Here is a 16,517-nt window from a genome sequence, read left to right as displayed (position 1 = left end):
ACTCTGAAATCTATCCCACCAGTTTCCCTGTGGCCTTATGTCTTATCTGGTGCAGGGGAAAGAACATGCTAATCTTCAGATTGTAAGTGTAGAAAATGAGGAGTGGTTTCAGAGTGGTAGCTGTGTTAGTCTGTATCAGCAAAAACAACTAGGAGTCCTTGTGGCACCTTAGAGACTAACAGATGTATTTATTTGAACTAAGACCTACTTCATCAGATGCCTGGAGTGAAAAATACAGTAAGCAGCATAAATATTACAGCACATGAAAAGATGGGAGTTGCCTTACCAAGTGTGGGGTCCGTGCTTATGAGGCCAATTCAATTAAGGTGGAACTGGCCTATTCTCAACAGTTGACAAGAAGAGGTGAATATCAAGAGAGGGGAAATTATTTTTGTAGTGCTAAGGAGGCCAGTGCAATCAAGGTGGACATCACCCATTTCCAAATGTTGACAAGAAGATGTATCAGCAGAGGGAAAATTACTTTTCGTAGTGATCCATCCACTCCCAGTCTTTATTCAGGCCTAATTTGATGGTGTCCAGTTTGTAGATTAATTCCAGTTCTGCAGTTTGTTTTTGAAGTTTTTTTTGTTGAAGAATTGCCACTTAAGTCCGTTATTGAGTGTCCAGGGAGATTGAAGTGCTCTCCTACTGGTTTTTGAATGTTACAATTCTTGACGTCTGATTTGTGTCCATTATTTTGCATAGAGGCTGTTCGTTTTGGCCAATGTACATGGCAGAGAGGCATTGCTAGCACATGATGACATATCACATTGGTAGATATTGCAGGTGAATAAGCCCCTGATGGTGTGGCTGCTGTGGTTAGGTCCATGATGAGGACAGGCTACTGTCAATAGGTTGCTACTCCCCTGCCTCCTAATGCACTGGTGTATTAGTGGAGGGAGGTACTAAATACCATTTCATTAGCACTTTTGATTCCAAAGTGCTTTTCAATTTAATATATAGCACTCATTTTGCCTGCCACAGAGGCCTAACTCTCTCTGCTATTCAATACTGCCACCCTTTTAATAATGCAATGTATTACCAGTCCTACCTTGATCAGTGTGGCTACAGCTATAGTGGAACCTCCTATGGCAAACTACTTCCCCTGAATTTGCTACCAGGTGTGTATACAGTATTTCCTTTGCTTTAGATCATATAGATGGAACGCTAGTCTGCTCTTCTCTCCCTGCACCAATCTCTTCCAGCAAGAATTACTTCTCAGAATCCTGCAAAGGGATTTCACACAGGCCTGGAATTCAGCTCCCTTCCAGATGCATCAGGCTGTGCCCCCTCTCCATGAGCCATCCTAGACTCCTCTTCTTCCTGGAAAGAAGCATTTGCCCCCTTAGTCTTATTGGGTGGGGGGCAGTGCTATGCAAAGGCCTGTACTATCAATTGTCCAAGGTATCAAAAGTCCAGCTCTCCCTGTTACATACAATTGTTTCCAAGTCAGCAAAAGTTGGACACAAATAGACTAGTACAACCTGGCTTGTTTACATTAAAAGAACTGCGATAAGGGGTCAAGTAGAGGTCATATGAGAATGAGCAAAGTCTAGAAATTAGAGAAAACATTTATAGTTTAATCACTGATGTGTTTTGATTGGTTAGTGGTAATGGGAGGAGGTTACCACTCTTTTGACATTGTTTATTTGGGATTCAGTAAATGAGAGCAAGCAGGGGGAATGCAAGTACTGGAAGGAGTAAGCTTTCTGACTGTAGATTCCATTGCCTCTTAGCTTCACCATCACATCATGGGGCTTTCTGGATCTTGAGGTACTTCCAAACTGGGCCAGAGAGTGGGACCTAGATAACATGACTTCCCCCACACACTTTGGTTAGAGCTAAATCCCAAACAACACCTTGAATGTGAGACACATGGGATCCTGATATCACCCCCACCCTCATATCATATTCCTTACCCACTTGATTTCTTCTCTTTCTCAGCCTTCTTCTGTCTAAAGAGAGTCTGGCTTAGGCAGTGGAGGCAATTCCATCTTTTGCAACACTGTTGCAACCCTATGACTAGAAAGGCAACTCAAAGCAATGCCTTAAAAGCCAGTCTCACCATTGTTGATGACACTGTGCTGTGCCTGTGTTTCTGCAGCAGTGAGGTTGCAAGTGAAAGTTGGCACCAGAGACAGAAGCTGCATTCCCTTATTTGTGCTGCTATTCTCCCCATTTGTGCTGTGGTCTTATTTTGTCTTAAAGGAAACAGGATCAGACTTCAGCAACAGCTCCAGCCCATCTCAACTCTTTTCCATTTCCCCAGAAAGGACACTTATTACCATGTCAAAAAAGCAAACAGGATGTTAGGAATCATTAAAAAGGGGATAGAGAATATCTTATTGCCCTTATATAAATGCATGGTACACCCACATCTTGAATATTGCTTACAGATGTGGTCTCCTCCTCTCAGAAAAGATATACTGGCATTAGAAAAGGTTCAGAGAAGGGCAACTAAAATGATTAGGGAACAGGTCCCATATGAGGAGAGATTAAAGAGGCTAGGACTTTTCAGCTTGGAAAAGAGGAGACTAAGGGGGATATGATAGAGGTATATAAAATCATGAGTGGTGTGGAGAAAGTGAATAAGGAAAAGTTATTTACTTGTTCTCAGAACAGAAGAACTAGGGGCCACCAGGTTTAAAACAAATAAAAGGAAGTTGTTCTACACACAGTGCACAGTCAACCTGTGGAACTCCTTGCCTGAGGAGGCTAGGACTATAACAGGGTTTAAAAGAGAACTAGATAAATTCATGGAGGTTAAGTCCATCAATGGCTATTAGCCAGGATGGGTAAGGAATGGTTCTAGCCTCTGTGTGTCAGAGGGTGGGGATGGATGGCAGGCAAGAGATCAGTTGATCATTACTTGTTAGGATCACTCCCACTGGGGCACCTGGCATTGGCCACTGTCGGCAGACAGGATACTGGGCTGGATGGACCTTTGGTCTGACCCAGTATGGCCGTTCTTATATCTAACACCAGCTAGAGGTAGGTTCACCCGTACAGTGGCATGTACAGTAGAGATACTGCACAGCCAGCTTGCAGAGATACAAAGAGCAGTGCAGACCGTGAAGCGCAGCTTAGGAGAGTAGAGTGCCCTGCACACCTGAACCCCAGGGTATATACCCTAAATGGCTCTCTGCACCCCCACGCTGTGCCTCCCAGGGCTTTAGTGCCTCCCCTGCCGGAGCCTTTCCCCGCCCGCGGTCGCTGCACTCCACAGCAACGAGCGTGGGCCCCGGAGCCTGCCGGTCTCTGCGGCCGGTAGCTGCAGTGGTGGTGCCGGGACGCCCCCGTGCGGGGGGGGGGGGGAGCCTGTCAGATGAGGGGGGTTCCCGTCACCACACTGGGTGGTGGCAGCGAAAGGCCCTGAGAACTGCAGCTGTTTTAGGGGAAAGGTCATGGGGGGCTGGCCCAGCCCTGTGACAGAAACCCAAGGTGTCAGTGCCCCAGGCAGGCGCCCACACGGGCACCTCCTGGCCCTGGGGCTCATCCCCCACCCCGGGCACCCTGGGCTCTGCCTGGCCTGGCTCAGCTCCCAGCCAGCGGGGGGAATTCATCTGGGCCTGTCCCTTTAAGACTCCTGCTGGGCAGCTTCACCCCCGACACGTGACACGGGGGCGACAGCCCGGCTGACAGGGAGCGCGTCTCCTACATCACGTGACTCGGCTCCGCCGGGCAGCTGAGTAGCGCCGATCCGATCTCAGTGCCCGCCTCTCCCTCGGGAGGAATAGCCGCTCTTGCAACTTCTCTCGTTGGTGGGGTATAGTCTATCCGCCGCAGGAGGACCGCAGCCGCCGGGGCTCTATAGTCCGAGTTTGGTGTTTACGGGGCAGCCGGACGGGACCTGCCTGGATCGATTGGCTACAGCCCGACGTGTTAGGTGCGTCAATACGTCACATGTGGCGCATCACAGGGACGCCGGTCACGCCTCTTTCCTTATTGGGTGGGAGTGGGGGAGGGTCAGTGGGGTCGCGCCCATTGGCCAGGGGTGAGGGTGGGGTCGGGTCACCTGTCCCCATTGAGGGAGCTTAGCGGAGCACTGGCACCCCATTGGCTGGGATGGAGTGGGGCAAGGGGGTGATTCACCCCACTGGCTGGAGGCTTCACATCCCTGTTCCCCATTGGCTGCGGTGGTGTGGGGCAGTGTGTCTGATACCCCCTTTTCCCTTTGAGTTGGGGGGAGTTCACTTAGGGTGTCCCTGTTCCCTATTTTGGGGGCTGTGACCCCCGGTCATGTGGGGCCTACCAAGATGGAGGAGTACCAGGGAGGAGAAAGGGTTTAGCGCCAGAGACTGGGCAAGGAGGTGGCGAGCTGTGGACTAGGCGCATCCATAGCAGCGCCTGGTGGGCCTGCAGTGCTGGCACCAAGGTGGATTCACCCCAAAGCTGAGCGCTGGAGTGACTTACCTGTAGCCCCACCGGGCTCTTGCAAGTATCTTGTGCCTGGATTTCGTTTTCAACAGAGCTGGCCTCGCTGTTCCCATGATGGCCCCACCTGCCGCCCAGTGTCCATGGGGCCTGCTCCTAACCTTTGCCTTCTACTTGGGCTCTTCCTGCACTGACAGTGCCTCTGCCCTTCCACACCACGACTATTGCATCATTGGTGCTGGCCCCTCAGGCTTGCAGATGGCCTATTTCCTCCAGCGTGCAGGCCGGGACTATGTGGTCTTTGAGCGTAGCCATGCACCTGGCAGCTTCTTTGCCCTTTATCCACGCCATCGCAAGCTCATCAGCATCAACAAACGACACACTGGCAAGTCCAACAGCGAGTTCAATCTTCGCCATGACTGGAACTCCCTTCTCAGCCATGACAGCCGACTGCTTTTCCAACACTACTCTCATGACTTCTTCCCTGAGGCTGACACCATGGTGCATTACCTTGAAGACTTTGCTTCCATGTTGGAGCTCCGGGTTCAGTACAACACTGCCATCATCCATGTGAGACTGGAGAGGGACTCACAGGCATGGAATGGCCATTACTTCATTCTTACAGACCATAACAGCCAGGACTACAGATGCAGGTAACCAGCAAAGTGGGCCTGGTCGGCTATGCAGCTTTCCACGAGCCTAGTACGTAGCTACCTGTTGGTTGTAGGTGACATGACATTATTTTTGAAAAAGTGCCACCTTCCTTGAGCAACATCACACTGCAGAAGTTTGAAGTGCTGACAGGTGTTATTTCTATTCCCGTGGTAAAGCAGTTTCAGTAAACAACCATTTGGGCATAAAGCCATGAACGTTTTGAGTCTGAGATGATTGTATTCTAAACCCTATTATATGTTTCCAGATGCTCTTTAGGAGCCCAGAACTGGACTAGCAGGTCAGGTCTGAGGTGCATTGTCTGAAGGATGGATTTGGGCAGAACTGGAATAATGGGTTGCTACCAGTTAGGAAGAGATGCTGTCATAGAGTTGTGTGGACAGCTCAGAACTGGAACAGCAGATAGTGTTGCCAGTCAGGATTACCCAATATTCCTTTCCAACTCTTAGATGTTGCCCTAACATTAAATAACAGTTGGAACAGATGGCCTGTGAGATGATTCTGCTTATCTTATTATCATCTTTTTTTTTTTAATTGAGATATTTTCTGTCCCATAATAAAATGACAGGGAGCACGCCATATACTGTATTGAAAGGCAACACATTTCAAATGTGTAGAAGGAAATACTTTTCATGCACCATATAGTTAACCTGTGAAACTCACTGGCATTAGTTTTTTAATACGAAAAGCTTAGGGAGAGTTGAAGAAGATTAGACACTTACGTATAGCATCTGCAATGGCCTTTGCTAGAATAAAATTACAAGGGTTATTGACCCTCCTGGTATGGAGAATAAGCAGACCACTAACTGAAGTAGGGAAGATGCTTCCACCCATGCTGTATAGTATTGAGCAGTAAAAATGCATTAAACAGCTGCTTCAGTATGGCAGGCTGCAGAATATTACACTGAACAAGGTAGCAGTAGTGTAATCCTGTACTACAGGAGGTGAGATGGCGGATGAGATCTTATGTGGCAATTCCTATATTCCCTAATGTTGACAGTGCTTTCTTATCATGTCTCTTTGCAGCCTATTGTTGGTAGCCACTGGAACATGGGTTCCCAATGTGGTAAACTTCCCTGGCTCGGAATATGTTGAGGGCTATGAATCTGTGTCCATCAACCCAGAGAACTTTGCTGGCCAGACTGTGTTGATCTTGGGTCGGGGGAACTCTGCCTTTGAGACCGCCGAGAACATTCTGGGCGTCACCAATTTCATACACATGGTGAGCCGCTCCCGCGTTCGCCTCTCTTGGGCCACCCACTATGTTGGAGATTTAAGGTATGAGGCTGCTTCTCCTTCATGGTTTTAATGTGAATTGAATATTAACCAAGTGAAATTGCCATTGTCTGGTGAGACTGGCCGTTAGGACTGGTACAGCAGACTAATAGCTTGGAGGATGAGTAAGGGGATATGGGCCCTTTCACCTGTAGGCCTATGTTTTAATCCAGCCCAGGTTTGCAGTTACTGAAAGTTGTCTATTTCATGGCTGTGAAATGAGTTGGTAGGGAGAGTCTCTGACAGTTCCTAATGGAAACAAATCATAAAATCTGTCATCATTACAATCACTAATTGGCCCCTTGCTTGCTACCTCAGACGGGAGGCCCAGGATTGACTGGACCACGGAAGGATAGTCCAGTGGTTAGGGCCCTAGCTCGGGAGACCCAGGTTCAATTTCTTTCTCTGCCACAGATGCCATGCGTGACCTTGAGCAAGTTTAGTCTGTGCCTCGCTTCCCCATCTGTAAAATGGGGATAATAGCACTGCCCTACTTCACAAGGGTGTTTGGACGATGAACACCTTAATGACCATGAAACACTCAGATACTCTGGGAATGGGGGTCATAGATAGAATGGAGACTGAGCTCTCCTTTTATTGCTGTGAGGTGTACTGGTGAGGCAGTCTGGAGGAAACGTGTACTGCCACTATCTACATTGTACCTGCTTGGGTGGTACATAAAGGATGTCTGTCTCCAGCACTGTCAGTCTGGCATGTCTCACCAGCACCAAATTCCCACAGACACAAAAGGCACCAATTGTGAGATAGGTATAGTGTGCTTTGGGACAGAATTGGAGGATGCGTAATAAACTTGTCATGTTTCCAGGAGCAGTTTTTGAACCCCAGATGCCTCCTCTTTCTTATATTCTCCCTGTTTCTCAGAGCGATTAACAATGGCCTTCTAGATACATACCAGCTGAAGTCTTTGGACGGGCTACTGGAGGGTGACTTGGAAGATCTGGCTATTGTCAAGGATAAGAAAGGGAAGCTGCACATCACTCTCAAATTCTATCTGGAGAACAGCAACAGCAGTGCAGGTGCAGAATCCATCACTCTCCCACAGGATGAGCTGGACAACTTTGCCACCCGGGCACCCTACGACCGTGTCATCCGCTGCCTGGGTTGGAAGTTTGACTTCTCCATTTACAACAGGTGAGGGTGAACCAGGGCCTGGAGGAGGCAGGAACAGAGAAAGTGGATTATGTATGTGGGTGTGTGAGAGCATGTACCACTGCCCTCTAACAGATGGGATGTCAGACCTGAGTGAGTGGAGGAGTTTGAATTTGTAAACCTGCTTCCTTGACTCCCTGGGGAGAGGCCTATGTCTCTGGAGCTGAAGGCCCTGAGTCCCTGATGTCCTGTGAGTATTGTCAGCTGGTGACTGCATCCATGGTGTACAGATACAGATCCATACAGTGAAGCTTTTTTCTAGTCTTCATCCTCAGCACATATCCTCATCACTCTCTGCCTTGGCTTATCTCATAATACAGACTGGAAATGATATCAGTAACTCTGCTTTCCTCTTAAACGGGTTGTTACTGTGTCAAGTGGCTCAGACCCAAATATGACCCCACCCAAAACCACCTTAAAATGGATACTCTTGGTTTCTAATAAAATTCCCTGTGTGCTCCTGGCTGGAGAAGGAACAAAACCTTCTGAGGGCAGTGGAAGCAGGAAGCAAGATCTTTCAAAATGACCAGAGCATAGCCTATGCCCCTCCAGACACGCTCAGCCACCTACCCTCAAATCTCCCCTTCCTGACTGGCTTAATCTGCTCTTTTGTGCACCCAGATCTCTTAGGCTGATGCCAGGGAAAGGGAATAAGAAGAAGTATCCTCTGATCAAACCCAGTTATGAGTCAAGAGGCACCCTGGGGCTCTTTGTTCTGGGCGCTGCTAGCCACTCTATCGACTTCAGGAAATCTGCTGGGGGCTTTATCCATGGATTCCGATATACAAGTGAGCGTTGGATGTACAGAATGGGCAAAAGTTGGGAAAGAAGGGCTGAGGTGGGACGGAACAATTCACTGGCTAGTAGTGGATTAGTGAATGTTACTAGATCACCTTCAGTCTTTAGTATATCACACAGTCCTCATTGTGAGAATGTGATATATCCAGTTTGTGATTGCATAGCAAGGTATGGGGTGAAGGACAGGCTGTGGAAAAGATTTTTGGCCCATATCTGTTATGTCATTTTTTGTTTTTTGTCTTTGTTTGTGAGTTTGTCTTCCTATCTCTTGCCTTCTACCTCTTATTTATATAACACAATACATAAGTTCTTGCCATCAGGTATATTGTCTTGTGACTGGTTGTGGGTGAGAGGTCTGTTTTATGGAGCAGAGTTTTGGGCAGAGGCCTTAATATTTTTTGAAAATTCTTATACTTGAGAGAGACTGCCACTCTTAATGAAATGATTCATTAAGAGAACTCCCCTACTTCCTAGCCGGTTAGGATCACCTCAGCTTTCTGAGGACTGTCCACTCAGGGTGTGAGTGACCCTAGGGAGAATTCTTAGTGCTGATTGGCTGAGGTGGAGATCACATGATTTGCTATAGTCTAGAATCTATCTTGTGTGTCATGATGTTGCTTGTATGTGTCTCCTTGTTGTGCGATTCAGTATCTTAAAAGTATGAGCTGTATTTTAAAGTGAGCCTTTTCTTTCTTGACTTGCTGTCTTAGCTCGTGCTGTCCATCACTTGTTGGAACATCGTCATCACGGAGTCCCCTGGCCAGCATCAGTCTACCCCATTACACAACTGACAAATTCCATCATCAAACGGGTGAATGAGGCGTCTGGACTCTACCAGATGTTCAGTGTCTTGGGTGACATCATTCTGCTGAGAGAGTGAGTGAGTAATTATTCCCTCTGATTAATCAATAAGTCCCTTCTCTTTGGGGGCTAAAACAAACCAAAACCTCCTGCTGAAGTCAAAACTGTATTCCTAGATTCCCCTTTGAATGTCCCTGGTGAAAAGCTTTCAATGAGATATGCTGTCTCAGTTTTGGATGGGGAGAAGCAGGGCTTAAATATTTCCCGGAGCCCCAGGGCTCGGGGCTCCAGCCCCATGGGGTACGCCAGGACTCTGCACCGGATGGCTTTGGCTGAATTTAAGCCCTGGGGAGAAGGGTCCCTTTGTCTGGAAATAATAGAGACTTGTAATAGGATACTGAGCTTTTTAAATCCCTACATCACTAGGTCTGGTCCAAATTGGATGGATAATGACTGAAAGTCATTACCATCTGATGACCGTTTATTGGCCTCAGCCTATGAGGATATATTGGGTGCTATGTATTTGCCTTAATCCCTTGTTGGCTGGTTAGATTGTTCCTTGTAGAAAGATCTCATGAATGTGGTTGTGGCTCCTAGAAATGCCACAGCATTTGAGTACCTGGAGGAGTATCCAGTCGGGATCCTGGCAGAGCTGGAATTGCACACAGGGAGAAAGGCCCACAACGGGCTCTTTGTTGTCATCATGGAGTATGGGAAGAATTTTTCTGGGGCTGACAAGGATGTCTTCTACTACAACCGAGCAGTGGGGGAGGCACAACATGCCTGGCAGTCTAACTTCCTGCATCCTGTTATTTATTACTACAAACGACTCCCCACAGGTAAGCTGACAAGCAGCCCTCCTCACCCTTGTATCCTGATTATCCCATATATACAAGATGGAAAGTTAAGGATGGTTCAGGACAATAGGGAATTTTGAGTCTATCCTAGACAACTTCCCCTGCTTCTTTGAAGTTGCTCCCCTGTGGTATGCTAGCCACTACTGTAGGTGCTAATGGTGTACTTGTAACCCACCCACCCCATCTATGTATATTCATTTGTTGTCTCTTGTCTGACCCTTGTAAGCCTCTTGGGTCAGGGATCGTCTGTTTGTACAGCACCTGGCACAGTGAAGTCCTGGTCTATGTCTAGGGCCCTTAGGCCCTACAGTAGTAAAAATAATAAGAATACAAAATAAAGAAATGGAAGAGGGAAGGGAAGTTTCTGTAGAACTCATCAGCGCTGCTCTTCAGTCATCCAGAAGACAGAAGTCACGTCAGATATGGCAACTTCCTGCAATATCTTTGGGAGACCAGTTGTATTAAGTGCATAAATGGTTTATGTATCATTGTGGGCCAAGTATTGTATACGCTCCATGGAAGGGTGTGATAGAGAAGGGCTACAACAGCTCCTCCAGGAAGTGAACACAGTAGAGGAGGATTTAGGGAAATCACTGATTATAACATTTCTAGAGAAGTAACACTTCCTGGGAAGGCTCACATAGTCTGGTTCAAATCCACTGACCAACAGACAAATAAAGGACTTTTGGATAAATAGCCCAAGCTTAAACCGATTCAGGGCCTTCATTCTGGTCTAAAGACTGATATGAACGGGTAACCACAGGAAAAACCCAGTTGTGGGGTTTGAAGAACTGACATCTACCAGAGTCCTGTGTTGGGAGTTCGGGGGTGACCTCTGGTAGGCTCTTAAGCATGTGTGTAGGTTCTTTTATTGTCTTTATGTGCTTTCTCTGTAATGCTTTTACCTTCAGAATAAATGTGATTGCTTGGAGGGAGCTGTGTAGTGACTTGTAACTGCTGGCAATACACTGGTAATAGCCCTCAGAGAGAAGGCAAAGTGCAGATGCTGGCTATTTGGGCAGACTGGCTTTCTGGAGATATTGCAGTGGAGATCAAGTTGCTGTGCAGCCTAAAAACCCCGGTCAGAACTGAGTGAGACTGCCCAGGAGAGGTGGGAGTTGGGAGACCGAAATCTTTAAGTGGGTGCCCTCGAGGGACCACAGAGAGGGAAATACAGGTGCGTTTACCCTGAAACTGTGACAAGTGGCTAGATGGTGGTTGAAACCTCAAGTTTGGTTCCAGAAAAGGGGTGTTGGGGAAACATTTCAACTGTCCAGAAGAATCCGGTATCCCATGGAAGCGATGTGCATGGTTTTCCTTTGTCTGGTGCCATGTGACTTCTGAGTTGTGTAAGTACTGCGGTGCCTAGTGTTGTTGCCAAAAGTCAACTGCTCTCCTGTGGTTTACCCATCTCTGAGACATCATATACTGACAGGAGAACCCCCAGCTCTGATGAAGGAAGCCAAGAGCAAGATTTAAAAGCAGCGTAACATCAAAGCAAATAAAAATGCACACAATGAATTTCCCTAGGAGGATCCAAAGATTAGAGTGTTGACATTTCACCTCCAGAGACTTAGCTTCAGATTCTGGCATGGGTCACAAGGGAAGTGAATTTGGTTAATAATAACATAAAGCCTAAGCACAGTTTGGCATGACTGGCTGGTTCAGAGGAATCAGAGCTAAAATAGTAATGGTGGGTGTCGTGTGTGTGTGTGTGTGTGTGCGCGCGCCCCCGCGTCCATCCGGGATTGGAAAAGCAGGGGATGCTGCAGGGCCAGGAGTGAGGGGCATTGACAGAGCTGAGAGTCAGTCCAGGACTGGAATAGCTGAGATTCATGCTGCAGATCAGAACGAGGTGCAGTGTTGCAAGTTAGGGGGCCAGGAGTGGAAGCTGGAATAGCTGTTGCAGTGTTAACATCCCATCTCCTTGAGCTCTTCGAATTCCATTTTGATTCTGGAAAAGGAGGACAAAAGCACATTTTCTCCTTTGTTAATATGATCTGTTCTGTCAACAGAGCGTGAGATGAGGCTCTGTCCTCCAGACTGGCCTCTCCCCCGCCCAGATGCTGTCCATCATATTGTGGAGGATTTCCTGACAGACTGGACTGCCCCAAATGCCCATATCCTCCCACTTAGACGCTTCCTGGAGAATTGTCTGGAAACTGACCTGCGCAGCTTCTTTGCAGGTAAGCTGGACGCTAGCTGGCAATGGGGGTTTGGAGACGCATCTGACTCAGATAGGACAGTAGCAGGCCAACAGTTTAGTTAACATGAAAGATCCCTCTGACTACTGGGCAGCTGGGAAATCTTACTACTAGTTGGATGCACTCCATGAAACAGGAAGAAGTGCTGGGTCATATCAGGAGCTCACCCATTCCAAAATAGCCTATGATCTTAATTGCCCCAAGAAGCAGAGGGACAGCAGGGTGCCCCTTGGCAGGTCCTCTCTCCTGGGAGTGTATGCTAGGTCTTGATTCAATACCCCACAGGCTGCAGCTTCCCCACTCCTCCATCTGAAATGAGATTTGTGCTGACAAGCACCACAGCTGCTTTCAGTTGGAAACAGTAGGGACAGCTTGTGGAATGAGAGATGAGAACTCTGTGATACCAAAGCTGGAAAACTAGTCTCTCACCTCCTGGGTTGGGAAACCTATATATGAATTTCATGGGGCCATAGAGAGAAGCACCTCTGAGCTACCAAATTGAAGAACCAGGTTTCGACCTCAAATTCTGTTCCTCCGTCTCTGAATTTACAGATTCTGCGGGAGACAGTTAATTACTCTGGATTAATCAAGTCAGGGTGCTTGCTGGCGAAGTGCTGTCACTGTCCCTGACCTTTATTTTTTTGGTTCCGAATGATTGACTTGTTGGGAGACCCTGAATTATTAAGCATTTACGGAGCATCTCTACATAATCTTTTTTTGTTTTTATTTGTAGAGTCCTGTTTCCTGTTTGCTCTGACTCACCGGAAGCTGCCTCCCTTTTGTCAGCAGGGATACCTGCGAATGCAAGGGCTTGTGGGTAACAAAAGACTTAGGCACCATGCAGTGGAAGCCGGCCTACTGGAGGACCACACTGTTATGCACTCTACAGATGAACTGCTTGGTGGCCAGAGAGGTTCATGTGACCAGTTGCTGAAGGATCACATGATACCAGGTAGCCCCCTACATCATCTTGTGAATACCAAGGATGAATTTTAACCTTTCCCAATTCATACTGAAACCCATGGGGACTGTTGTGACAATACTGTAACACACATCTGCAGCAAGATTCCAACCTCTTTCATGTGACACTGGCTTCCTGCCCATCCCTCCAGCTGTCCACATATTGCCAAAGACCTGCTCAGATCTGTTGTGACTGATGGGCCTGATGTGCTGTGGAGGATAAGTTAGAAGCTGAGATTCAGTGAGGCGGAGGCTTCTCCTTTGTCCCTGCAGAGCCCACGGTGCTTGAAGACAGTGTTGTATTTATCTTATGGACCAATGTCTGGGGCAACTTTTGGGGACCAAAGATATGGGGAGAGAAAGAGAGAAGAGATGCATAGATGGCTTACCATGAAATATTTTCGGTTTTGATGTGACACAGTTACATGTCTTGAGGGCAGGTTGGAGACTGATCATTGGATGCTGTGTCCAGCACATTCTTGTGTATACTTGAAGATTTGTATGTCCACTGAATTCAGAAGCGATACCTTCAGAAGCAAAGTTTTTCGTGCCCTTTGATAGAGACAATGAGGTGCATGCCAGTATATTTAGTTTTAGTGCAGGGCAATATAATGTCACTGCATGGACACGGGTCCCAAAAGCCATCTCCCTCTCTAATGGTGAGCAGCTAGCCTAGGAAGCCTAGACCCAATGTGAACTGTCACTAAATTAGCCCTGCTACCCTATCCATTCCTTTACTTGGTGGAGTTGGTATTCTGTGCCAGCTGCTTCTATTTAGAAGGGATAGTCCCTGTATTTTTTAGCAAAATATCTGTCCTATTTGCTCTATGTCCTTCCAAAAAGCTTCCTGTGCATTTCACTCCAGTTAAAATGTGTATTCCTAGTTTTCTTCCCAGATGTTTCTATTTATAGCTTTCAGATGTTGTATGGTAAATTGTCTGCATTTTATTGCTCCTTCCCTAATAGGCACAGACCTCTCACTTCTTGGAAACCACTAATCAGAGCAAGGAGTTTGAGCTCAGTCTTCCTATGTCCCCATGATTTCTGTGAGGTAGAGGAGGGGCAGATGGGAATATGCTTCCTGCTCTCCCCATATCCATGAGAATACCTTACATTTGTGCTTCCTGGTAAGATGGGTGGAGGAGAGGGTGGACCTGAATATTCCCTCCCCGTCAGCTGATTCCTAAGTAGCCTTTCCCAGGGACCCCTTAAATTTTCTTTCGCTTCCTATAAAGACCCAGTTCCTATAGCTCTTTGCTGCTGGAGGCTGGGGAGCACTGAGATGAGTGAGGTATTGAAAGGAGTGTCACTCTTAACTGGGAACACTGGTGACAATGCTGCTGCTGTCAAAGGATCCTCTTAGTAGCTGCTACCGGGAGAAACAGGGTTGGCATCTCAGAAGGTGTAAATTGTTATTGCTCCACTCTCTCTCTTTAATGGAACTACATCCATTTTCACCGGATGTGAATCTGGCCCAGAGGGAGATGGTTGAACAGTCTGTACTCACCAAGCAGCCCACAAAACTCACCATGGGCTTCTTACATGTGGACTATCCAAGGGGGGTAGAATTAGGAGGGCCAGTAAGAATGCTAACGCGCCTGTCTGACCTAAAGGTTCAGTTTCATTGTCTATGAAATACTAAAGCCAAGAGCAGGCCCACTGTACGCACATGCATGCGTGCACACACACACAAAGCACGCTCTGTAGTATCCCCACTCAAGATCGTAAGACTATAAATTCCTAGTGTGTGGGTTGCCTTAGATTGCAGTTCTGCTCTGAAAAGTGACTTAAAATGGTATCATCTTCTCCACCTGTGCGCTCCCTGTTGTGTGTCTGAATCAGATCTGTTAACTTCAATGTCAGAAGGTTTTACTGTTTACTCCTGCTACCCATGCAGAGCCAGAACAGTTGAGAGAATGGGCATGATTCATTCTGACTCTCACGTAATCAATAACATTTGTTAAGTCCTAACTTCATCTTTGGTGGCACTTGAACCAATCCAAATCCATTGTCCCTCTGGGATCCCAGGCAGGAATGGTAGTCGGGAAAACCATTCTACTTGTAAAGCAGACAAGTTGGATCTGGACGTCACAAAGGAGCAAGAAACACAAACTTCCATAGTGCCATTTTTGTAATGACTTTTCATAGCAGAACTTCATTTTAATACCGATGCTCAATTTAATTTTATTGTATCTCCTGTTGAAGTGGATTACTGCCTGTTGTAATTGGTTGTATAGGTTTTGTATGGTTATATTCTTCCAGTGCAGTTTAAAGAAATATTTACACCACTCCCCCTGTTGGCTTTTTAACCCTTTGCTCAGAGGAGATAGGTATACGTGCAGGTATGGCCATAACCATGAGACTCAATAGGAGTTTTTCTACAAACGTCAGTGAGCTTTAGATCCGACCCATAAAGGGAGTAAAGGATTCAAAGTATGCAAAGGTAGACTGACTAGTGATCTGAGAAAAGCAATTAACAGCAAAACAAGCCACTCTTACATCCTACCCCCATATGCTTGCTATGGGGTTCTATCCTTTTTTAATCTAGTTCAACAGGTTTTGGACAAAAGGAGCTTGTCGGACAAATAAACTGTAAGGCTAATACTTATCTGACCAGTGCCATTTACCCTCCCCAATCACAGCACTGCCTTTGCTCTCACCCTCTGGGACACAGGAGCAACACACAGTCCTCACCCAGCACAGCCCAAATTTGGCCCACTCACAAACACTGTGCTCTAGAAAGGGGGTGTGTGTGAGTGAGTGACTGACCGCTGCTCTAGCTGAGACTAAAGAGGTGCCTTCAGTCTTCAAAGCTGTTGATCCAACAACACCTTTCATCTAAGCTCAGTGTTTTTAAAAAGCCTTTCCCCCACAATGCTGTGAAAGACATGTTGCTGGCACCCAGTGCCAGAGGCAAGCAACAGCAGGGGTTCATTGCCTGGTGTGTGTCACCCAATAAACACAATGGGGTGGAGAAGCAGAAAAGTTTATTTGGAGCTCTAAAGAAGGTACAGAGAGAAAAGAATCTCAAATCCTGCACACTGAGCAGGCAGAGTCACATACCTTTATACTCCTTATCTCTCTTGCATTACACATCAGCCACGTAAAACTGCTTTGCCTTATATGGGTTACAACAATACTTTTTCCGGCAACCTTTAACAAGCATTTTAGCAATTCAAAACAACAGCACAGTCTGCTTAGCCTTGCGATTAATGAGGCAAATAAGCGGTTATGGCCTTGTAGCTGATTCCTGCCATTATCCTAATTTGGTGCCAGCAAAACCTACAAAAAACAGCTATATCTGCAGCTGCAGCATTATTTTGGGAGTACACGGGCTTTCTCAGGCCAGCCAGGACTGAATTCTGTGAAGGGGGGTTGAGAAGGGCACCTCAGTCGCTAGAGCAAA

At 47.0% G+C, this 16,517-nt stretch overlaps 1 protein-coding gene across 1 annotated transcript; it reads left to right on the top strand.

Moving 5' to 3' along the window:
• Positions 1-3,394: 3,394 nt before the first annotated feature.
• Positions 3,395-15,399, top strand: FOXRED2 (FAD dependent oxidoreductase domain containing 2). Its single transcript, XM_084617329.1, has 9 exons — positions 3,395-3,886; positions 4,470-5,027; positions 6,073-6,324; positions 7,204-7,473; positions 8,113-8,279; positions 9,000-9,165; positions 9,688-9,929; positions 11,963-12,133; positions 12,885-15,399. Exons 2-9 carry the CDS (start codon positions 4,489-4,491, stop codon positions 13,145-13,147), a joined length of 2,070 nt encoding a protein of 689 aa, XP_084473455.1. The 5' UTR covers positions 3,395-3,886; positions 4,470-4,488; the 3' UTR covers positions 13,148-15,399.
• Positions 15,400-16,517: the final 1,118 nt, after the last annotated feature.

This window comes from Lepidochelys olivacea, assembly GCF_965140295.1.
Source record: "Lepidochelys olivacea isolate rLepOli2 genome assembly, chromosome: 1".
NCBI classification, from domain to species: domain Eukaryota; kingdom Metazoa; phylum Chordata; order Testudines; family Cheloniidae; genus Lepidochelys; species Lepidochelys olivacea.
This window is presented reverse-complemented; position numbering and strand designations above follow the sequence as displayed.

Coding starts and splice junctions, on each gene's coding strand:
- FOXRED2 (XM_084617329.1), top strand. CDS start 4,489: ATGATGGCCCCACCTGCCGCCCAGTGTCCATGGGGCCTGCTCCTAACC. Junction 9,166..9,687: donor GACATCATTCTGCTGAGAGA/GTGAGTGAGTAA, acceptor TGTGGCTCCTAG/AAATGCCACAGCATTTGAGT. Junction 12,134..12,884: donor CCTGCGCAGCTTCTTTGCAG/GTAAGCTGGACG, acceptor TTTTATTTGTAG/AGTCCTGTTTCCTGTTTGCT.